The 24,396-nt window shown below is 40.1% G+C and overlaps 1 protein-coding gene across 1 annotated transcript in view; it reads left to right on the top strand.

Annotated features, from left to right (window-relative positions):
* The window catches only part of LOC111955978 (zinc finger MYM-type protein 4), a 38,199-nt gene extending 26,166 nt beyond the window's left edge, over nt 1–12,033 (top strand). Inside the window, exons 26-36 of the mRNA XM_023976374.2 lie at nt 41–176; nt 517–629; nt 872–1,073; nt 4,655–4,864; nt 5,246–5,370; nt 5,533–5,710; nt 5,956–6,107; nt 6,182–6,296; nt 6,541–6,798; nt 10,241–10,373; nt 10,566–12,033. Of these exons, the coding sequence (XP_023832142.2) occupies nt 41–176; nt 517–629; nt 872–1,073; nt 4,655–4,864; nt 5,246–5,370; nt 5,533–5,710; nt 5,956–6,107; nt 6,182–6,296; nt 6,541–6,798; nt 10,241–10,373; nt 10,566–10,800 (1,857 nt within the window). The 3' untranslated portion in view covers nt 10,801–12,033. The remainder of the gene's footprint in view (nt 1–40; nt 177–516; nt 630–871; nt 1,074–4,654; nt 4,865–5,245; nt 5,371–5,532; nt 5,711–5,955; nt 6,108–6,181; nt 6,297–6,540; nt 6,799–10,240; nt 10,374–10,565) is intronic.
* Nucleotides 12,034–24,396: the final 12,363 nt, after the last annotated feature.

A 24,396-nucleotide genomic window follows, 5' to 3' on the forward strand; every position in this document is an offset into this window, starting at 1 on the left:
TGCCTAAGGTTACTAACGGTCTGTCTTCATTGTGTGGCAGGCCAGCACCCAGACACAGGCCCCCCGTGCACCTCCACCCAGGGCTCAGAAGAACAAGGCCCTGCTCTGCAAACCCATGGTCCAGAACAAGGGCATCATGTGTAAACCCAACTTCACTACCACAGGGTGCCAGACAGGTACAACATCATACACACATGTAGCCTTTATACCACACAGTTAAATGTTTTTATATTTGAATTTATTTAAAATAAAACAAAAAAATAAAAACAAAAATAACATATGCAGGAAAGGTCAAAGAAGAGGCTTAAGGCACCTCCCCCTTTCAAATGGTTGTAAAACAAAACAAGTATTTAAAAAAATATATATATTATTATTAAGTTGCATGATAAAAATGAATGCTTTATGATACAGGCCATTGAATACACACACACACACACGTGTAGCCTGTATATAGATATTCAGAGACACACTTTCTACTTGTATTTCTATTTATGTTGAAATTGTTTTTGTCCACAGATGATGATTTCCCCAAGGTGATCATAGTGCCTGTCCCAGTACCAGTGTATGTCCCAGTCCCCATGAACCTGTACACTCAGTACACCCCCCAGCCTGTTGGACTTCCCATACCGGTATGTTAACACCCCACATCTGGCACTACTTACCCTTCACCTCAGTCACACATAGTCACACAGATTTCTCCTCAAATTCTCTATAAGAGCTGTGTGCTCTGGACTAATTTGAAACCAACTACCATTGAATAGTAGTTGGAGGTTGGCTGGTACATGCTCTTGCAGAACAGAAAAGCAATATGAACAAAGAATTGCATCCCTCATAGCCTCCACGTCTAACCCTTTATTTGTCCTGTTTCCAGCTGCCCGTGCCCATGTTCCTGCCGGTGACCCTGGATAACGCCGAGCGCATTGTGGAGACTATCCAGGACATCAAGGAAAAGATCCCCTCTGACCCATTCGAGGCCGACCTCATCCTCATGGCCGAGATGGTGGCCGATGAGGGGAGAGAGAAGTCCCCTGAGCGACCCCCTGAAAGGCCTCCAGCCCCAGTAGTACAAGACGGTAAACAGGGGAGGGAGACAGGGATTGGAATGAGATCTGGGTCATGTTCATTAGGCGCCAAATGGAAGAAAACGGACTGAAACATGGAGGGATTACCTGGACTTGCAAAACAGGTTCTGTTGCATAGCCTAAGCTAGGCTATTTCAGTAATCAGAGTTACAAATAGTAAGCACTGTCTTTGAACCTGTGAGACCCTCTCTATGGCTTCATAGGCCAAGCTACAGCTTTGAGAGCTTGTTATAACTTGGGTTTCTTGGCTCTTCCACCCAGTCTCTTTTAAAAGTAATTTACAGCTTAATGAGAGTATAAAAAGCTATTATTAATTTGAATTCTGCATTATGACTTCAGGTAATGTATTAGTTAGGGATGCACAATATATTGGTGAACATATCAGAATCAGACGATATTAGCTGAAAATGCCAACATCGATATCAGCCCGATGTCTAGTTTAACGCCGATGTGCAAAACCGACGTCTAAGCTGACGTGCATACCTATGTAACGTAGGTACATGACGTAATGATGCCACGTAAAATGTTGCGCTACACGTGCAACACAGCATTCCTAACCTAGCCCACAATGTCTGTTGCATGGATCAAGCAGTCAACAAGTCAAACAGTAATTTTAAAGAGTAAGAAAATGTCAGCGAGACAACACAAAGGCGAAATCTTTTAACGCCAAGATAATGGAATTCATTGCCCTTGACATTTAACCGTTCTCTGTCGTGGGTGATGTTGGCTTTCGCGACTGGTTGAGCACCGGTACACATTACTAAGTGCGCCATTTTTCAAATGTTGCCGTATCCTGAGTTGCACCGTAATAGCGTCACTGCTATTAGCTTCACGACATACTATAGAACGCCGTTTGGGTCTTTGCGTGTCAAAAAACATACGCGTCAAATAACACTGATGCGTTAAATAAGCTTTTAATTTGACACGTCAAATAACACCGTTCTATTATAGAATGTTGTGTGTTATGAATTTGCACATGCAAGCCAAGCTCCACCACTACTATCCGTAGCACTGTCAAAGCTGTACAAAAAGTCTGTAAACATCGGCCACAAACGATGTGTTTACAATACTGCGTTGGTAATAAAGCATAATTTGTTGGACCGCAACTTCTGCGGTAGCTAGCTTTAGCTTGGTACCTAGCTAGCACCAATACAACCAGCCTGAAAACAATGACCAGTAGAAACTACAGTCATTTTCATTATTCTTTAGCAATGATTTAGGAATCCTTGTGAGTAAGTATTGGCTAGGTAGCCACTTGTTATTCACCTATTGAAATGAAACTTCAGTTCATGAAAATAAATAGCTAGCCAGCTACTTAACCCTGTTGGCCAAAGCTAACGTTATAAGCAGCCAGCTAGCTTCATCTGGCTAGTGATGCTTGACCTGCCCGGGTTATGTGTTTTGAAGCTAGCCACAAAAAGGATTAGGTACAATAGTTGAATTTGCGGTTTGCCTTCAAAATAAAAGTACCTCTTTGAAGGTGATGCAGAAGGTTACAATTGGTGGAATCATGCCATATTTAGACTAGATAATGTTAAACAAGGTTGGAATATGAAGTAATGAAATTGGTATCAGTCTACTCGTTGACACCCACGGAACACATATGTGAAGAGTTTACGCAAATATTAGCATTGTAGCTCTTATCGCGGAACTGTGACTGAAATCACCTCCCCAGTCAGCCAATTGTGTGTGTGTGTGTGGACGTTCATATTGCACTGTACAGCTCTACCTAAGGATTGGGGAGCAATGAAATGGGGTATCAGTCTACTCAGTACCCAAGTACTTTATTCCCAAAGTCCTCAGTTATCAGACTCCAAAACATCCACCCAGTATTGTTTTTCCTCTGGAATAGTGTTCAATACACATAGTAGGTTGACTGGTACAATACATGTTGCTCAATTCACAGTGGTTTCAGAGTCCCGCAATAAGAGATACGACGCTAATCTTCTCTGGCTATCACTGAGTAGACTGATACCCCATGTCATTGATCCACAATCCATAGGTAAAGCTGTACAGTGTATTAAGTATGCCCCCAATGCAATTCTAAAGTCTAATACGTCCAGTGTGATTTCAATAGATTTCTATCAAATTAACCAATTATTGTCTCTTATTTATTTTTATATAACATTCCAACCTCGTTTAGCATGATCTATTCAATTATGGCATAATTCTACTATTTGTATTAATTTGCATCACTGTCAATGACAGTTTTATTTTGAAGGATAAGTGCAAAGTCCACTACTGTAGCTAATTCCTATTGTGGCTAGCTTCACATAGATGGGTCCGACCCCCATTACTCAAATAAAAACGTATAAATTAGGGGTATTTTGGATGACACCTAGCTAGATAGTTAGCTAACTATAGCTACTGAAACAGATGTTGTTTTGCTATGTTTTTGGGGAAGAACATTGTTTGCACCCATGAGCTAGCTAGCTTTTTTTTATGACCAGCACTGTAGGTGCGCGAGACAACTTTACCAGCATCATAGCAAACGTATCGATGAATCGTTGTGACATATGAAATACAAGTGATAGTGTAATCAATGTATAATAACTACGTAAAAAATGTATGAACACGTTCAAGTCTTATGTGACATGCAGTCATATTCAGGTCCTGATTGGTCACCAAGCTTATTTGACACGCAAAGACCCAAACGGCGTTCCATAGAAATCCTGGTTGTGAATGAAACGACTGAACAAATAAACAACGTAATAGCACAGTAAGTAAGTGAAAATAATAGGTTTTGACTATGTTTTACTGGTAATGGGGACATACGTAAATGCCAACAAAATAACTTTTTGGTCAGTGTGCGTGTTTAACTTTTAATTTAATTAGGCAAGTCAGTTAAGACAATTCCTTATTTACAATGACGGCCAAACCCGGACAACGCTAGGCCAATTGTGCGCCGCCCTATGGGACTCCCAATCACAGCCGGATGTGATACAGCCTGGATTTGCTGCGTGTGTGTGTGTGATAACTATTTAACTGTACTAGAATTCTTAAAAGACCGCTAACATTTTAACTATTGGTATCGGGTTTTTTGGCAAGGAAAATATCAGATATCGGTGCCTCACTAGTATTAGGTAATTGAGCTCATGTTCCCACTTTTCAGATATGAGAAGTTTGCTTTGCCTCATTACTATAGATACCTCTTTTTTTATTATAATTTTTTTTACTCTTATTGTAGGTAAGTTCACTGAGGACATATTCTCCTTTGCAGCAACAACCTGGGGAATACTTGCAGGGGAGAGGTGAGGGGATGAATGAGCAAATTGGACAGCTAGGGGTGATTTGGTGGCCATGGTGGTATGTGGGCCAGAATGGGACTTTAAGGACTATGTAGTAACAATAGTTTCTAGTACTGACCTGAAATAATTCAGCACATTAGTAACTACATAGTGATGTCAATAAATCTCAAAGAAACTGAAATGTAATTAATATCACCAATTTAACAAGCACTTCCTACTTCACTGTCAAGTAAGTAACGGGCTGTAAAAGAGGGTTTCCAACGAATATTTTGAGAGCTGTCCCATAACTTAAATGCTTTAGTTTTTTTTCTCTCCGGGGACCAGACCAGGGCAGCACCTACAGTGGAGACCTGGACACAGACGAACTGAGCAACTTCCTCACCACTTGGGATGACGAGCCACCCCCCACCCCTGGCGTCTCATCGCGCCACAGTCGACCCTACACCCACGAGACGCTCCGACCCATCGTGGACATCAATGTCCCCGCCACCCCCCCACCCCCCATCATGGACATAGAGGCTGACTTCCCAGTCCGTGAGTGATGCTCGACTTTTACACCTCCCCAGTTATTAGGGATTCCTGATTTGAGCAATATTTATATGGACCCAGTCTGTTAGAGGTTTTAGCCTTTTTTTCCTGAAGTATAACTTGTGTAAGTTATAACTTGTAGAATACTTATTCCTTGGTTGAAGACTGTCAATCTTTTATTTTAAGGTAATTATATGGTCAAAACATATTGAGACTTTATAGTGAATGGCTCCTAGCTCTTGTGTTGTTCTCTTTCAACTGTCCTGTTTTCAACATGTAACAAGCAGCAGTAAGTCAAACGCTTCTTTCATTCAACACACTACAATTCAGCTGGCCTCATTCTCATTGTTGTCAGTTGTTTTCAAATATCTGCATCGGTTTTGTCAGAAACCCTGGAGCTGATGGCCCATTGGAGGGATCAGGAGAGGGATAGAAGTCCCAGTCCACCTCCTTCTCCTCCACGACGAAGAGCCAGAAGGAAAGCTCGGGATGGCTTGCCACAGAAGAAAAAGGTACGAGCCCAAAAGAGTAGTCTAAATAAGACCCCTTTCAAAGAGCGCCTTCAGCTATTTATTTTCATATTTCAACTCCCAGCAGTGCTCCTTTTTTAAAATACTTTGTAAATATTTTTTCTGTGGGTGTGTCTCTCTCTCTCTCCCCCCTTGACCCCACAGAAGCGTAAGTCGAGAGCAGCAGAGACTGCGCCAGTGGTGCCTTCGCTGGGTGCGGCCAAGAGTGACGTGGTGCCCGGCGAGCCCCCCAAACTGCAGCACATGTACGGGGTGGACGCCTGGAAGAGATGGGTCCAGTGGAGCAAGACCCAGCCTGACCTGGAGAAGCCTCGATTTGGCTGTGGGTCTGCTCACTGATACACTTGTGCATGCACGTGCACACACCCCCTGCCCTGACCATATCACACTCATGCAAACATGACTATATTATAACTGTTAATTTCCTGAAACCCCTGATATCACACATTTTTGTTGCTTTGCTTCTTAATTTACTGCATCTTTATTGGATTAAACCTGCCTCCTTAATTGCTTACGGGAATCATTTAACTCGGTACACTGAATAACGTTCTGTTCCCCCTGTTACAGCGCGGCCAATGGAGATAAAGGAGGATGTTTTAAAGTGCACAACAGCAGAGCTGGGCTACGGTCTCTGTCGGTTTATCTGTGAAGTTAAACGACCCAACGGAGAGTCCTACAGCCAGGACAGTCTTTTCTATCTCTGCCTCGGCATCCAGCAGGTAGGACACACACACACATTCAAACACTCTCACTTCTGATAGTATCATTCTGTTGATTGCCTCTCCTTCTGCAGTACTTATTTCAGAATGGGCGCATGGAGAACATATTCACTGATCTCTTCTATGGCAAGTTCACCCTGGAGATCACCAAGCTGCTGAAAGACTTCAAACCTACCATAACCGCCAGTGGTAAGAAAACACAAACACACACTGGTAAACACAGTGTATAACTCAAAGGCTGTAATAAGGCCTTTTGTTTACTCCACTGTTGTGAATGACCTCCCACTGGTCGTCTGTCATCCTTCACCTTAACTCACATTCTCCCCCTCTCTTGCGTGCGTTCCTTTCATGTGTTTGAGGGTGTTGGGTTTGTGGTATGTGTTATTAGTGTGCTTATTGAAAGGTCTTTAATGTTGGAATCTCTCTCTCCCAGGCTACCTGCACTCGCGGGTGGAGGAGGAGTACCTGTGGGACTGTAAACAGCTGGGGGCCTACTCTCCCATCGTGCTGCTCAACACGCTGCTCTTCTTCTGCACCAAGTTCTTCCAGTTCAAGACGGTGGCTCAGCACCGCCAGCTCTCCTTCGCCCACGTCATGCGCTGCACTAAGTCCATCCACGACAACACCAAGTCCAACTTCCTGCGCTTCTACCCGCCCATCCCGAAGAAGGACCTCGCAACTGAGACAGCAGGTGCTTTGCCTATTTGGTTTTCTCCTCCTTCGCTCTATGGAGCATGTTCAGTTGCAACAGAAACTGTATTTGAATTCATTCTGTTTTTATTTGAAACGCACAAATTGAATCATTGAATTCATAAATGTACCTTGTATTTCATGATTTGAAACTGAATTGGATGAATAGTGCATAAAATTTCTATGTAATTACATTTTCAAATATAATATTTATATATTCAGTTTCAATATGGTAGGCATTGCATTCATTGTCTGTATCAAGTTCATAAACTATAATTAAGTTTTCTAAAGTTTAATTTTCAGTTCTCCAAATTAATTCAAAACCAGAGACAAAATCCTGCTACTTTTCCTGCAAGGAATGGTAGAAGAGAATAGATAGAATCAAACGATCTGTGATAACAGGTCTCTGGCAGTTTCTGAAGCCAATTATGGCATGTTACATTTATTTTCTTCCTATGAATTTTACTCTAACATTTGAACCGTTTTGGCTAAGCTAAGATTCTCTGGAATTTCCCTCTGATGCTCACAGAACGTTCAGGACGCGTTAGGACTGTGACAAAAACAGCAATTTGATTTTGCCTACTAATCTAATTGGCACTTATGCGTCTGTAGTGACAGAGCTACAGCGGTGTTTGTCAGACCATGAGACATCCCGAAAATCGGTCTTCTCACAAAAATGTCTGTAGTGTCCGAACGTACAACTACCCCTCTATGGAAAGATGAGACTCTCACGAACGCGATGGTGTTATCCGTTTTGCTGTACGAACGTTTGGACCTACTCATTGCAAGGTTTTTCTTTATTTCTACTGTTTTCTACATTGTAGAATAATAGTGACGACTTCAAAACTATGAAATAACACATATAGAATCATGTGGTAACCAGAAAGAGTTAAACAAATCAAAATATATTTTATATTTGAGATTCTTCAAAGTACCCTTTGCACACTCTTGGCGTTCTCTACCAGCTTCACCTGGAATGCTTTTCCAACAGTCTAGAAAGAGTTCCCACATATGCTGAGCACTTGTTGGTTGCTTTTCCTTCACTCTGCGGACTCTGCGGTCCAACGCATCCCAAACCATCTGGTTTGGGATGCTGGTTAAGTGTGCCTTGAATTCTTAATAAATCACTGACAGTGTCACCAGCAAGCACCATCACACCACCACCTCCATGCGTCACGGTGGGAACCACACATGCGGAGATCATCCGTTCACCTACTCTGCGTCTCACAAAGACACGACGGTTGGAACCGATAATCTCAAATTTGGACTCGTCAGACCAAAGGACAGATATCCACCGGTCTAATGTCCATTGCTCGTGTTTCTTGGCCCAAGCAAGTCTCTTCTTCTTGGTGTCTTTTAGTAGTGGTTTCTTTGCAGCAGTTTGACCATGAAGGCCTGATTTCACGCAGTGTCTGAACAGTTGATGTTAAGATGTGTCTGTTACTTGAACTCTGTGAAGCATTTATTTGGGCTGCAATTTCTGAAGCTGGTAACTCTAATGAACTTATCTTCTGCAGCAGAGGTAACTCTGGGTCTTCCTTTCCTGTTGTGGTCCTCATGAGAGCCAGTTTCACCATAGTGCTTGATGGTTTTTGCGACTGCACTTGAAGAAATTTTTGAAATGTTCTGCATTGACTGACCATGTCTTAAAGTAATGATGGACTGCCGTTTCTCTTTGCTTATTTGAGCCGTTCTTGTCATAATATGGACTTGGTATTTTATCAAATAGGGATTTCTTCTGTATATCCCCTACCTTGTCAAAACACAACTAATTGTCTCAAACGCATTAAGTTCCACAAATTAACTTTTAACAAGGCACATCTGTTAATTGAAATGCAATCTGGTTGAGAGAATGCCAAGAGTGTGCAAAGCTCTCAAGGCAAATGGTGGCTACTTTGAAGACAATACAATTTATTTTGATTTGTTTAACAATTTTTTTTGGTTACTACGTGATTCCATGTGTGTCATTTCATAGTTTTGATGTCTTCACTATTATTGTCCAATGTAGAAAATAGTAAAAAAATAAAGAAAAACCCTGGAATGAGTAGGTGTCAACTTTTGACTGGTACTGTATATATTTGATGAACTTGAAATTATAGTTTGTAAACTTGATACACAATGAATGCAATATCTACCATATTGAAACTGAAAGTGGAACAGACCGCGTTTTAAATACTTTGCAGATATGAAACAAACACAACCATATCAGTCAAAAATATAAAATTCTCAGTTTATGCTACAAAACAAACCAAAGTTTTAAAAATAGGTTATTTTTTACAAAAAATTCCATGACGTACAGTAAGGTATTGTTTGCAGAATAGATGGATGCATGATTAATATAATTCATCAATACATTTCTTGGTGATCCCAAAAATATTGGTTGTAAATCACAGCTGGCCTGGTGCAGTGTTTGCTGCCGCCACCCATTCGGGATGCACTGTTAGTTTCAATGACTCAATATTTTGAACAAAAACGGACGACTTTAACTAAGCATCTCAATACAATCAAACTAGCCAGGGCTGATAACAAGTCAGTCATAACTTGGCTAATACGCTAGCGTATGTGTCTCAAGGCCCGCCGGCCGAATAGGACACACAAGCTAGTCAACAGTTGTCATCTACTTTATGAAATTACAGCAAGATGCGCTTGCGTCATCCGTGAATTGAACTTCAATTGCGCTGCTTTTGTTAGTCCCTTTTACAGCACTCAGGGGAGGGTGAGTGTACAGACAGCTGCAACACACAGTCCTAGCTAGGCTACTAAAATGTTGGCGTCTGGCTTCGGTTTTTAAAGCTTGACAATGGATAACCCAAAAAACTAAACCTGCAACAAACACCATGCCAAGTAGAAACATGTAGGTCTATTACAGCAACATTTGAGCAGGAGCCTAGGCTGGCTACTCTGCTACAAGACATTTTGAGTACACCATACAGCAAGGCTGCATTCAACCTCACTGGTAATCCATGCAGTGCAAAAAAAAGAAAAGATTTTTGATATTTGGAGGGGAGTTGTTCAATACTTTATGATTGGGGTCGCAGCATATTATGCGCATTTGCAAACATAGCAGCAAAGGCTGGACAAATATTATTTATCTCTTTAGTTTTAATATGTTAAGATGCTATATACAACATCCTATGTACATGAGTGGACATTATAAAGAGATCTATTTTTTCTAATAAAACCATGGTCAGTTTGTCGCAGTTTTTTGTTGTTGTTGGTCAAAACAAATAGGTTATGTCTGGTCTGCGAATTCGTTGTTTTTTTCCCTCAATACGGCCTGATTGAGTTTGACAACTTTGGACTATCTATTTATGTAGCTAGATATTTATTTAGCAAGCTAATAACATTGAGCCTTAAGTGTGAGCTGCTGTTTTTACTAATGGAAAAAGTACAATATAGATCGCATTTGATTCCTATGTAATCGTGGACCTGTATGTGTGTAGCCGATGCAGACAGTGTGGCAGCGAAGAGGAAGAGGGAGGACGAGGAGAAAGAGGAGGTGCTGGAGATGATGGAGAACAGTGAGAATCCCCTCCGCTGTCCTGTCCGATTGTACGAGTTCTACCTCTCCAAGTGGTGAGTGACTCACGCACATACTGCATGCCTTTAATCTCCCCATTCTGCTGGACAATCTAACCAAGTAGTGTAACCTCATATCTTGTTCTTGAAATTGCTTTTCAAAACTGCTTTTCTGAAATCTTTCCTCATATCATTTAAAAACTAGCCACCTCTAACACAGAGCTTTCCTTCTCGCCCTCTTCTCTCCAGCTCGGACTCAGTGAAACAGCGCACCAACGTGTTCTTCCTGCTCCCGGAGCGCTCGTGCGTCCCCAACAGCCCCATGTGGTTCTCCTCCCAGGGCCTGGACGACCACACCTTGGACACCATGCTGACACGCATCCTCACCGTCAGGGAGATCCATTTGGGAGACCCCCAAAGAAACGAGCCCCAATCCAAGGACCCTGAGTGGACCCCTGACCAAGACAGTGACGAGACTGATTGACTATGAGGAGTGGTGCCCACACACACATACAGTTAGAAGCTCTTGTTTGCATACATACACACACACACACACACACACACATAAACTACGGGTTTATCCGTAAGGACTCCAGCCATGTGTGAAGAGTAGTGTGTTCGCACACCTATAGACTGAATGTGTCGTGTACACAAAATGTGTGTAAACGCAATTATGAACTGACGCTCAACCACACAACTGGGACTGAAGAGACACTGTTCATGCTGTCTGGTCTTTCAAAATCAAGTGGAGGAAACCGTAGAAGGAATCACTTTAAGAAGAATCACATTACTGCATTTGTGAGTGTGGTTGGGGTCAATACCATTTAAATTCCAGTCAATTAAGAAAGTGAACCAAACTCCCATTCAAAATTTTACCAATTGAAAAGCATTAAAGAGAATTTGAATTTTAGTGTACTTCCTGAATTGAAATAGAATTGACCCCAACCCTGGTGAGCATAATTGTGGTCATAGAGAGAAACAAGTTTGGTTAACAAGATCTTTTCAAGTTCTTTCAGTTCACAATACGATGCAATGCTCTCCAGCCCTATTCAATATGTACTCCGATTGGGAAGGCGCTTTTAAGAAGTTGCCTATCACATTGACTTCTGCTATATCTGACCAAGTCCTTTCTAATGCAGAGTTCTTATTTCTGGGATCACTACAAATATGAGGACGCTTTGAAAATGTTGGTTTTTATTATTACAGATGTCATTCAGCCATGTCAACAAAGTTGTTTTCGTGGTTTTGTATGTTAAAGGATATATCATGACTGTCAATAGTGTTGTCCAAGTCCATTGCCTACTAAAATTGGTGGGAGACAGACCCATGCCATTTAATTGTCTATTGCGTTATATTTGGAGTCATTTGAACTTGCCAAAATGCTTTGTCACATTAGTGCTCCCACATGCATACAGAAGAAAGCATGTATAATGTTGTTTGGGGGGGAAACGTTGTCACTGCGTTTCCCTATGTAGAACATTCAAACACTTGTGATTTGGTGTGATATCAGGAATAAGGAGAGAACCCTGAATCCTCAAAGTGGAATTAGAAATGACTATGCTATAGTTTGAGGCCATATTGACAGTTAATCTGCAAAGACGAGCAATTTTACATTAAGTGCCCCCCCCATAATGGTTCACAGAGGTGCGTATCTTCGACTTTGTTCTGAGAAACTTTTGTATCAAATATTATTTTTAAATAAATGCCGAAAAACGAATGTTTAGTTTTTGAAGATTTATTTATCCAGTTAATTCCAGATTGTTTTAAAATAATACATTTCTTGTGGTCATATGATTTAGGCGTGGAGATCTGATCACTTGTGTTAGCCAGTTGAAGGTGGCTAGATTCACACCCTAGCAGAGTATAAAACAGTAACTGTAAAACTCCACATACAGTAAGACGTCAGTAATCAGCTCAGAAACCCCTTAACTCCTCGTTCATCAATGTTAGCAAGAAAACAAGTACTTGATACTTTGGTACTTGAAATGTACTTTGGCTTTATGAGCACATTTCAAGACACTTGGCAGTTTCACAAAGATACCGTGTCATGCGCTTGACAGTCACATTGTCTGTTTGGTAAAAAACAGTTGACGTCAAACTAACTCTTGGGTATTTCCAACTTACGAGGTACTTTTCTCCCATTCTAGCACACTCTTCACCATTGGGATATTGTCTTTGGACTCCTCCACATATCAGGCTCATGATTACCCCGCTGGAAGCTAGAGTAGAAGGATGGGTAACGCATAATCGGAGGAAGGACAATTCATACGATCCATGTCCTCAAACAAACTACATTATTTGGATAAACCTTTTGATAAAAAAATTTTTTGGGGGGGGTTTGTCATGGAAAAGACTTCAAAATATACTTTAATTGAAGCAATATGTGTGACTGAATGATCATGCTTTATAGTTTTCCTCTAAAGTGAATGCATCACTAGTTCAATACAATATTCTGTCCTTTTTATTTGGCGCTAGGGATGTGTTGTCCACCTATAACCACGCTCCCTCTTGTTCATCTGTTAACCCAATCCAGAGCTGGTCTTCAAGGTAATGGATCTTTGCACCAACTTGCTCATCTAAAAATGTCTTTAAAAAAAACATAAACCATAGTAGCATTCAGAAATGATTTATTAAGTAGAAGACATGCAATGGTTCCTTGAATGATTGTAGAAAATGTACAGTATCATGATTTTCGCATAGCTCACATGTTACCTTGTGTAAAATGGGCAGTCACAAACTCCTCTATCATAAGTATAGATATGAGGCTAGAGAATATGGTGCTGAAATACAGATTCAAATAACCGGGATTCTTGAGCAGAGCTATCATACAATGTAAAGCCCCGTTGAGACCTTAGTGAAATGGGCTATATTGGACTACTGTACTGTATTACACGGTCTGTCAATAGTCATACTCGTCCTGTTTGCGATGAACAGCCCCCCCACATGACACAGTTATCACGACTATGAGTCCAGGCCACTATCAATAAAGAAGTAATGGTACTTTCCCAGCCAACAGCACATTTCCAATGTTGTTCACTCCCTGTGTGATTGGGAAAATAAATACCCCTAAATGTTAATTTCAGTGTCCTGAATCAATATATTGTGTAAAGGCCCATATCAAAAGGGAATATAACATGGAATATGAAACGTTCGTGCGTACTAGAATCTCACTCACCCGTGTTTGTACAGCAAATGGGTAGAATTCTCAATTCCTTATTTGATTTAAACGGTTGACAATCAAGCAATAAAGTACCTTCCCCTTTTCTCTTCTGAAGAAATCATTTATCATTTGTAGAGTGTGAAATCATCATTTCCTCATAACACTGAAGCAGTTAAGGCCATAACGTGGTAGCACCGTTTTCTAATACACTTTAGGGATGAAAATGTCACTGAGTTCAATTGAAATGCTCGATTGATGACAGACAATACTATTTGTTTACCGTAGCAGAGCATACTCGTATAGAAAGCTGATTGCTCACCTGCTGTTAGATTTTACATGAAGTCTTTGTGATTTTTAAGAGCTCTGTTCTCGGCTTGCGTATCTTGTGGCTCACCATTATCGATTGTTAAAGCTAGTTGCAAAAATACATACAGTCCCATCAGAAATAAGTAGGAGCTTGACCCATCTTCTCTACATCCAGATGCATCATGTCAAAGCACTTATTTGAGGAAATAAATGACAATATTTTGACCCATAAAGCTCATGTGATAGAATAGTGCTCGCTAGTCAATTCTCTACATCTCACTAGCCAGCTCCTCCAGAAGGGTCAACGCTCACAGACAATTCTCAGAACAATGACGGCACGCATCAGAAGAACACAAAGAGTCACCGGAACCACTTTCACAGAGTCCCATCCACATGCTCTGACCTTTGACCCCACTTGATGTTGGGAATCAGGGTCACCAGCTGAGGAGACAGATAATTAATATGATGAATTAGACTACCACCAACCTATAGCGGATTTATTATTTGGTTCGACATTATACAGTGCATTCAGAAATAATTCAGACCCCTTCCCCTTTTCCACATTTTGTTAAGTTATTGAGCTCAGGTGCATCCTGTTTCCATTGATCATTCTTGAGATGTTTCTACAACTTGATTGGAGTCCACTTGTGGTCAATTCAATTGATTGGACATGATTTTGAAAGGCACACACCTTTCTATATAAGGTCTCTCAGTTGACAATGCATGTCAGCGCTAAAACCAAGCCAAGAAGGAATTGTTGGTAGAGCTCCGAGACAGGATTGTGTCGAGGCACGGATTTGGGGAAGGGTACCAAAACAAGTCTGCAGCGTTGAAGGTCCCCAAAAACACAGTGGCCTCCATCGTTCTTAAATGGAAGAAGTTTGGAACCACCAAGACTCTTTCTAGAGCTGGCCACCTGTCCAAACTGAGCAATTGGGGGAGAAGGGTCTTGGTCAGGGAGGTGACCAAGAACACTGATGGTCACTCTGACAGAGTTCCTCTGTGGAGATGGGAGAACCTTCCAGAAGCAGTGGTGTGTATTCATGGTTGCCAAGGGAAGCCAGGCTTCACATAAAATAATTAATATTTTTCTCTGTTTTCATAATTTTCCTTCAATTCGCAAGAGACTGAATGTACCTCTCAGGAGGAAGCATCTGACCGAGTGAAACAGCGCCCCTCTGTCTCTCTATGTGCAGGCCATCTATCTGATGCTGTCTGGTCCAAACCAGTATGACATTGTTGCGGCTCGTATAATTAAAGGCAAGGGAAGGCAGCGGACATCTGGCCTCCCTTGACAAAAAAGTATTTAAAAAAAATGGCCTATCAGTGTTGAGCTAAAATGAGCGAGCTCAACTGTGACTGGTCCTGGCGCACCAAAACAAAGTGTCAACAGAAGCCAGCTTGGATTTGGCGTCACTCCTATCAATTCCATTGAGAGCAGACATCATTGACAAACTAATTGTTGCATCTGGTTGTGTTGTTATCCTTTCCTTTCCTCCCTTTCCTAAATTAGCCATAGATGAAGATAGGGATTTGGACTTGTGGTTTTACTTAATTCTCTGTACTGGCCAATGATTATAACGGCGGTTCTGATCCTACTATTAATTCATACATTGTTGTGCTCCTGGCCTGAGAGGATGGAAGTTCAATAGCTAGATGTAGAAGGTTAATGTTAACTAGCTAACGTTGCCCATGAAAAGAAAGATTTGTTCGTAAGGGCCTGAGATCAAAGTCAACATACAGACCACTAGGGGTCAATGTTTTTAGATAGGATATCCAGTAACACTCCCTTTGTAGTCATAGGATCTCGATGTTACCTCCTCTCCTTGGTAGAGCAACATGCTCAATGCCTGTGTATTTGAGGGAGGAGATGGGATGGTTAGCTTCAACAAAGTGAGCTGTTACTGGATAGTCAATGTTCTTACACCTGATTGAGCTGCGGTGTTCAGCTATGCGTTGTTTTAACTGTATTTTCGTTTGTCCAACGTAGGCTTTTCCACATGAACAGGTGATGAGATAGATTGCTCCCTTGGTCTTGCATGAGATGATCCCCCTAACAGCGATTTTTTTTTGACCTGTATGTGGGTGTCTGAAGAAAGATGTTTTAATTGTGCTATTGCATGAGCCACATTTGTAGTTCCCATTTGGGATAGGTGTCAAGAGTGTCTGAGTGGGCTCAGGGGGCATGTCAGATCTCACCAAGCTATCACCAATATTTTGACCACGCTTATAGACCACCAGTGGGGGTTCCTTGAAGAGGTATGCGTTTTTAATTTATTTTATTTTTTTATCTTCATTTTTGTTGTCTGATTGCAGAATATGCCGGTGCTTTTTCAGGATTGCTTTCATTTTCTGCGAACCCTCGGTGTACTTAGTGCAAAACAACGTAACTGTCTTTCTTCTTTGGTTGAGTTTTAAGTAATTCCTCTCTTGGTTTTTGAGATATTTTCATCATTGCAGCATAAAGAGTTTTGTCCTTGTAGCCTCTCATTTTGAATTTATCTGTCATTTTGTTAGCATTGCTGTCAAAATCTGACTGGTGGCCAGATTCGTTTAACCCCGCGTAACTGACTGTATGGTAGACCATTCTTGAGGGGAAGGGGATTAATAATATCCGCACATAGCAAGGTATTGTAAAATATGGGCTTGTGTATAAGTCTGTGTGTAATGCATCATTCTCTTTGATAATCCATCATTCTCTTTGATAATCCATATGTCCAGGTAGTTTATTTTTCTCTCATCAGTCTGCATGGTGAATTTGAGGTATTCAGAGCTCTTGTTTAGTAGAGTTTGGAAGTCATTTAGTTCCTGCTGACTTCCTTCCCAGAGCACACAGACATAATCTGTGTACAGTATCTCCTCCATTGGAAATATTTTAGAAAGTAAGGGGTGTGTCTCTGTTTTAGAAAGGAATGCTTCTTCAAATTGTCCCACATACAGGTTTGCATAGTTGGGGGGGAAAAGGGGAGCCCATTGCTACACCCTGAATTTGAAGGAAAAAGTCTGACTCAGTTATAGGATAATACCAGTTCAGTCTCCACATCAAAAGTGGACAGCAGGGTGTCCTCTGGTATCCTTCCTAAGCCCTCTATCAATGAGATCATGTGACTAGTGTCTTTGACATAAAATGGGAGATTCTCAACCATCGGTTTAATGTGGTAATCCCCAAATTTTGAAATGTTGGATGTCAGAGTCGATTGCTGCTACTTTAATGCAGGGCCAACAGACAAGTTCCTTACTTTTCCCCCTTCTACTTGCCTCTTCCATTTTTGTGGTAATGCTGCAATTAGTTGGTTGTGATTCTGGGTAGAGCAGACATTTCCACATGTCTGTGTAAGCTGCATGTGTGATACAACTCCACCAGTCCTATTTATGATATAATTTACAAAATTATAATTAAAAAAAAAATCTTATTGAAAAAAATGTTTTTCTTTAATCAATTAGTATTTTTGAGTTTAACCACTATTTGTTCTGTCGTTTCAGGTGGATTAAACTGAAAATGAAACCAATTTTCTATGGCTTGTTTAAAAAAATAACGATATTTTGGAGAATATTTTGTTTTCAAATAACCAAAAGTGAGCAGTTGTAATCTGAATAAAGGGAAAAGGGCCATTCTTGAACATGGGGTGAGACATTCCTACTAATTTACTAGAGAGCCATTTTGGATTTAAGTATAACTTTTGTATGACTGATGCCTTTAGTGAGTGGTCTAATGCTTTGATATTTAATCATTTCTGCCCTCCAAATTCCTAATCATTATATAAATAGGCCCCTTATAATTTTGTCTAACTTCACATTCCAAATAAAAATGTTTTTAGTTCATATTTTTATATATTATATATATATATTTTTTATTATTATTATTATTATTTTTTTTACCTTTATTTAACCAGGAAGGGCTCATTGAGATTTAAAATCTCTTTTTCAAGAGCGTCCTGGCCAAGATAGGCAGCACCAAGTCATTACAAAAAATTACAGACAGACAACAAAAAAAAACTACAAGTAATCTAGTAAAAACCATTGAGTTCACAAGAGTATAACAATATCAAAAACAGCAAATTAAAAACATTGACAGGTCAGGGAATCAGCCTCAAAATCCTTCATCAGTGATTTAAAAACACCAATCGGGACAAGTTCTTCCAGTTTAAAAGTATTTTGTAAGGTGTTCCAAGACGATGGCGCAGAGTACATAAAAAGCCTTTTACAAGTATTGAGTTCGGCAAAATTGTTTGGAACAGCTATAGCAGGATCAAAGTTAGCGAACGAAGAGAGTACCACCACAATTTCTGAACAATAAAAATGCCAAATAAAAAGGTAGTAACCAAAATGGCTTTGTAATAAAACGTATATCAGTGACTGAGCTACGAGTGCTGAGAGCAAGGCAGACCAACCTGGTATACAAGTGGTGGTGCGTAAGCGGTTGTTTGCGAAGTTTAAATAAATCTCAAAGTGCCAGTGGTAAAGAGGTCAATTGATTCAAACACTGAGCGGAAGCATTCATATATAAAATATCCCCATCAGTCTAGTAAAGGCATAAAGTAGCTGATACTACTTCCTTCTGGCTTAAAAGAAAAACAGGCCTTATTCTAAAATAAATCAATTTCAGTTCATTTTTTTGTAAGTTGGTTGATATGCATTTAAAGAGAGGCCGTCATCAATTAGAATTCAATGATATTATATGAGGTTAAAACTCAATCTCCTTGCTGAATGGTAGTATAGGTTGAAAGGTTCAGAGGTTATTCTTTTGCATTGAAAACACCATTAGTTTAGTTTTGATCGTATTGAGGATAAGTTTCAATGGACCAAGGTATGTTGACAGTAATAAAAAAGCAGTTTGCAAGTTCTGGAAAGTTTTGTAAGGGATAGGCACAACAGTAAATACAGTATATCAGCATAAAAATGAAGTTGTGCATTTTGGACATTTTTGGTCTAAATCATTTAATATAAATAGTGAATAAGAGAGGACCAAGTCAGAGCGCTTGGGGCCACGCATGTCAGGACAGACACATTAACAGACAATAAGCTCTCACAAATGAGTGTCACTGTAGTTCTATCAGAACAGATAAGATTAGCAAACATGCAACTGCTGCTCGAAAGACGACACTCACATTCCTGCCTTAGTAAGGCATGATACAACTGTATCAAAAGCCTTAGAGAGATCTAAAAAGTGAGACACAGTGCTGTTTTTTGCAAAGGGCTCAGTGATAAATCTTAAAACCTACATGGCTGCGTAATTGTGCTATCCCTTTTTCCTGAAGCCCGATTGGTACATGATTAAAAATAGAGTTAGTTAATAAAAAACTCTTTGATTGAAAAAGCAGGTTCACTAGTTAAGCAAAACCATAAGCAAATAGGGTAATACTGTGACATGATAAAAGAGTTAATCAGGGTGATTTTTCCAAAATAGACAGGTATTTGTCACCTATTACCAATTGTAGCAGATTCTACTATTTTTGTAACTTTCTATAAAAATGTATTGGAGTGAAATTTCTTTTCTTTGGCCGACTTTTATACAACGAGTATGTCCATATCCCGTAGACCATTTTTGGTAAAGCTACACGGTAATGTAATGTTGCATTTTTTTAGTGAATACCATAAACGTAATAAAGTAGATTATATCATAATTGGTTTTAATCCAGAGAGGTTAGCAAAAGTATCTAGAAACCTCTGAGGCTGTAGGAGGGATTTAATTGGCTTAAGAGAAACAATCATGGAATCACAGGTACAATGACACCTTTGTTTTAAAACACGATAGTCTTAATCCCTTAAAATTTATTGGTTGATCTATTTTAACAGCTAACATTTTGAATGGCGATAATTAAATAGATTGCAGATAGTGGACAACCTTGTTTTACTCCTCATTGACAGTTTAAACACCTTTCTGGATGTAGCCATAATTACTGATTTTACACTAGGGTACTATAATAATACTTTTAACCAATTTAGTAAGAGAATTCTCCAAATTGAAATATTCAAGCTTTAATAATAAAAGAACTCCAGTTGTACTAATTTCAAAAGCTTTTCAAAATCAGACTATGAAAATCAGGCCTGGTCTGCCGATATATTTTAGTATTCTATTGTTTCCAGTAACATGCTTATATCCAATGTATGTCCATGTAAAAAGAAGTGTCTGGACTAGGAATGAATAATATCTGACATGCTTTTTTTAAATTCTTAAATGCGCCAACATTTAGCTAGAATTTTGCAGAAGCTCCAATTTTTTTATGGACGGATACTTAATAGTATATCATTGGGATCCTGTTTTCAGTAATAATTAAATAGGGCACCCTTCTTGTTGCGTGTCTGAATATCACATTTTATATAGTAATTGGTTAAAATGCTAATATGGTTGCTGAAGTATATCCAAATAAAATTTGTTAACTCACGAGTATGCCATCCAACCCTGGAGTTTTCCGCCAAACTTAAGGCTTTAATTGCTCAAGAAGTTCCTCTTAATTTTGGTCACAGAAGTCTTGTCTGTAACGATGTTAATTTTACTTATTAATAGGGAAAAACATGCATACAATTAGCTTCAAGTAGTGGAGATGTGAGGAGACTGAACGAAAACATATTCTTAAAGTACTTTACTTCCTCTTTCAAAATATAATTTGGTGAATCATGCGTGACTTCATCATTTGTAACAAGTTTCTATGCATTTTTTGGGGTAGCATTTCTATGTTGAAGATTGAAAAATAATTTGTTGCATTTTTCCGCATTCCATCCAGTTTGCTTTATTTTTATAATATATTACACTGGATCTTTCTTGAATGAGTTCCTACATTTCTTTTTCCTCCAACTTATTCTGTGCCTCTATGGTACAGTTTTTATTGCTATCTAACTGTACTGTTAGTCCTTCAATTTCCTTTGTTAATTTCAATTATTTTTATCTAAATTTATTTTGTTTTATAGATGAATTGCATGGCTTCTAAAGGCACATTTAAAAGTGTCTCATACAATAAGGGGATCTGCTGTACCTATGTTATGTCGGAAAAAGTCAGTTATAAATTATTCTGTCCAGTAGGCTTTGATTAAGTTTCCAATATCATCACCCATGTGGAAATTCTGTAAGAGTAATATATATGCCAATTATGTGATGATACGACTGCATTCTGTCCCCTATCAACACTTTTTTAAAAACTTTTGGTGCCAGATAGAATGACATAAGAAATTAATCAAGACGACTAGCTTGATTAAGCCTCCGCCATGTATATCTCACTAGGTCAGGGTATTTAAGCAGGGTATATCCACTAATTCACTAACATGATTTCCTTAACTGCCTGAGGGTGATAGTTTGTAGTGTGATTTCCTTTACGGTCCATAGAGGTATTTAAAACCGTATTAAAATCCCCCACCATAATATTAGAGTCTAGTGTTGCTTGTAGAGTTGATACATTCTTATATATATTTTCAAAGAAGCTTGGATCATCATTATTTGGACCGTATAGGTTAATAAGCCATATCTGTTTATTGTCCAATAACATATTTATTTATATTTAGCCCCCCCAGTCCTTTTTCCACAAAACTTAATCTAAAATTGTTGAATGAGTTTCCTGTAAACAATAGATATTATGTTCCTTTTCTTTTAGCCAGGTGTCACACCCTGATCTGTTTCACCTGTCTTTGTGATTGTCTCCACCCACCTCCAGGTGTCACCCGTTTTCCCCATTAGTCCCCGGTGTCCCTGTTTGTCTGTTGCCAGTTTGCCTTGTCAAGTCAACCAGTGGGTTTTTCTGTGCACCTTTTTCTTATCGTTCTTTTGCAAGTCATCCTGCTTTTGACCCTTGCCTGCCTTGACTCTGAACCCGTCTGCCTGACCATACTGCCTGCCCTGACCTCGAGCCTGCCTTGACTCTGAACCCGTCTGCCTGACCATACTGCCTGCCCTGACCTCGAGCCTGCCTGCCACTCTGTACCTCCTGGACTCTGACCTTGTTTATCATCTTTTGCCTGTCCACGACCATTCTCTTGCCTGCCCCTTTGTTATCTGCTAAGCCATTACAATTATAACTGGCTATACTTATTTCACCACTAACCATAATGAGATACAAGTTTCAATTCTGTTTATCAAAATATATGTTTGTGAACGTACCATTAAAAAGTAACATGATGATTGAGAGTCTATATAGCTGTACCATGATATTTGCATTGCTACTAAGTAATCCTCCAATTGGTCCCCACTATTCCACCCGCTATAAGCCCTCCTCATCCTGAGTTGGGTTGTCATCCCTATGCCCGGCAGACAGGTATCCATCCTTCGAAAATGGCACTGTGTGCTCCCCACAGAACAGAAGCAGATCAACCGTGAAATGCATTTCCATCGCCCTCACCGTGTATTATATGTAGCCATATATTTAAAATCCTGTATCTTATTTTCCATAATTATTAATATTTGTAGGAATGTAGGCAATTTATGCAAAAAAAAATTCCATCTCGCCATTACATTATGGCAAGCAATTCGTATATTAGGAAACAATTATTGTGAATCATCCTATATTGTCCCTAACTTCTTTTACCCCCTCGCAACTGTTGTGGGATACACACACTCAACCCCTTTCCCCCACAACAACCATAGACTCACATTCTCAACAGTTGCACCATCCCAGAGCCCACCTCAAGAAAGGTCTTGATTAACGAATACATATAGTTGCAGCTGTATGAGAAGGCCTGCGAAACTGTGCAAAAACTATGGGCAGAAATGTGGAGATTTGATGAACCATTGTCACGTCCTAGATGGAGGTCAGATATACCCCCTTCCCCTGAAACACCCACATAGTCCACGTATTGACCATATTCCCAAGCATCTCTGTGCAGTCAGACATTTGATTGTGTGTCACCATGGACACTAATATGCACCCTCTCTGAATGTCTGTGACCCCCCCATGGGTTACTGCAGCTAGTGTAGCCAGCACTGCCACTGCCTGGGTGGTGGCACCCCACCGGAATCCCCCATCGGCTAGGTTCAAGGTCGTCAAGGTTCTCATTAGCAGCTTTGAGAATCTACTTGCATGTTATGCTCTTCTATCAGGGGGCTTTGACTTTGCAGGACCAACCCTGCCAGACAGGCTCAGAATCTTGAGGGGGCGTTGCTGCTCTCGGTCTCTGACCACATTTTGGCTGCTTACAGCAGGCCCATAAAACAGATGGGGACTTCTCCTTAGTATCTGGGTCGTTCAGGTGGGTGTCTAGGGTTGTGGACCGTTCCATCAATATAAGATCATAAATTAGACGTATCATTTATTTGTAAATGCTGTTCCACCATGAAAGGACAAATAAGATGTATAATTCGTTATAAAATGTATATCCCTCATGTGAACAACATTGAAAGCTCTCTCACACCAATACATTGGTTCTGGGATATGCAACCATTTAATTTCTCACTCAACGCCACACTTTCCAAAACACCAAACACACACCACACCATCCATCCACACATACCGTGCCTTCTGTTTACTGAGTTTTTATCTCCACCATGTTGAATTAGTGCTTTTGTGTTCCAATTAGTTATTCTTGAAGATAGAAAAGCTATTTTTTTGTTGTATTATTACAATCCAGAACCGGGCTAGAATTTCCATAAGGAAATTCTATAAGTTTCCTTATTTGCCTCTGAGAAATTTGTAATTTTTTAAAATAGCCGTGGAGTAGTCTGTCTCTGAACAACTGGTTATCAATATACAGTTTATCGACGAGAGCCAAGCGTTTCCCTTTAAATCTATTTTCCTTAAATTGGTTACAGAACTTTACGCCGTTCTGCAATTTCCTTCAGGAACTGGTCATTCGTGCCAGCAAGTCTTTAACCCAGAATTTTAACCATTATTTTATCTTGAAAGAAAGTCTGACACAACTTGCTTAGGCAGGGATGGAGAGGAATTTCCACGCTTCAGTGCATTAACTATTTTCCAACATGTTGACTGTTACGAATCCCTTTGGCCCGACAGGCTAGGGGGGGGGGGGGGTAAATGGGACCCGTAACATAACTCACGCAAAGTGTAGTAGTGACAAAGTAACAGTGAGAACGAAATAACCACAGACAACTAAATTCTACCGTCAAACTCAGGGTTTATTAGTAAACACACGGTAATGGGGGGGCAGGAAAAGGGGCTGAGCTGGACCCAAGGAAAGAAACAATAAGCATCCAAAAACACTCCTAAGCTAGACTAGCCTATTTCAACAACAGCTAACTAACTAACCAAAAATACAGTGGGTGGTCCACCCAGTTCTAACTAGTGTATTTAACTAAGTTTACCTACGGGTAGTGTATGCCCATGGGCGACCTGTCTGGTTACCCCCTTTTCCCACTATCAGACAAACACCATAACAAACACAATACTCACAGGTGGGGACAAAGTGACATGTATCCTAAACCACACACGAGATCTACAAACAGATGGCATTGACAGAGAGATCGAGCTCCAGAGAAAACAACTGACAGGGTTTTTAAACCAAGGGAAAGGGAATGTGATTGGGTAGGAGAAAAGGAGCAGGTGTCTTCTGATTAGCGACTAATTGATGACTGATTGGGGAATGATGATTGTCCCCTGTGAGTAGGGGAGAAGGAGAGAAAAGAAACACACACAGGATACACACAGAATACTTGTATCCGTAACATTGACGGAT

The sequence above is a fragment of the Salvelinus sp. IW2-2015 genome, linkage group LG31, assembly GCF_002910315.2.
Source record: "Salvelinus sp. IW2-2015 linkage group LG31, ASM291031v2, whole genome shotgun sequence".
In the NCBI taxonomy this organism is placed as follows: Eukaryota; Metazoa; Chordata; class Actinopteri; order Salmoniformes; family Salmonidae; genus Salvelinus; species Salvelinus sp. IW2-2015.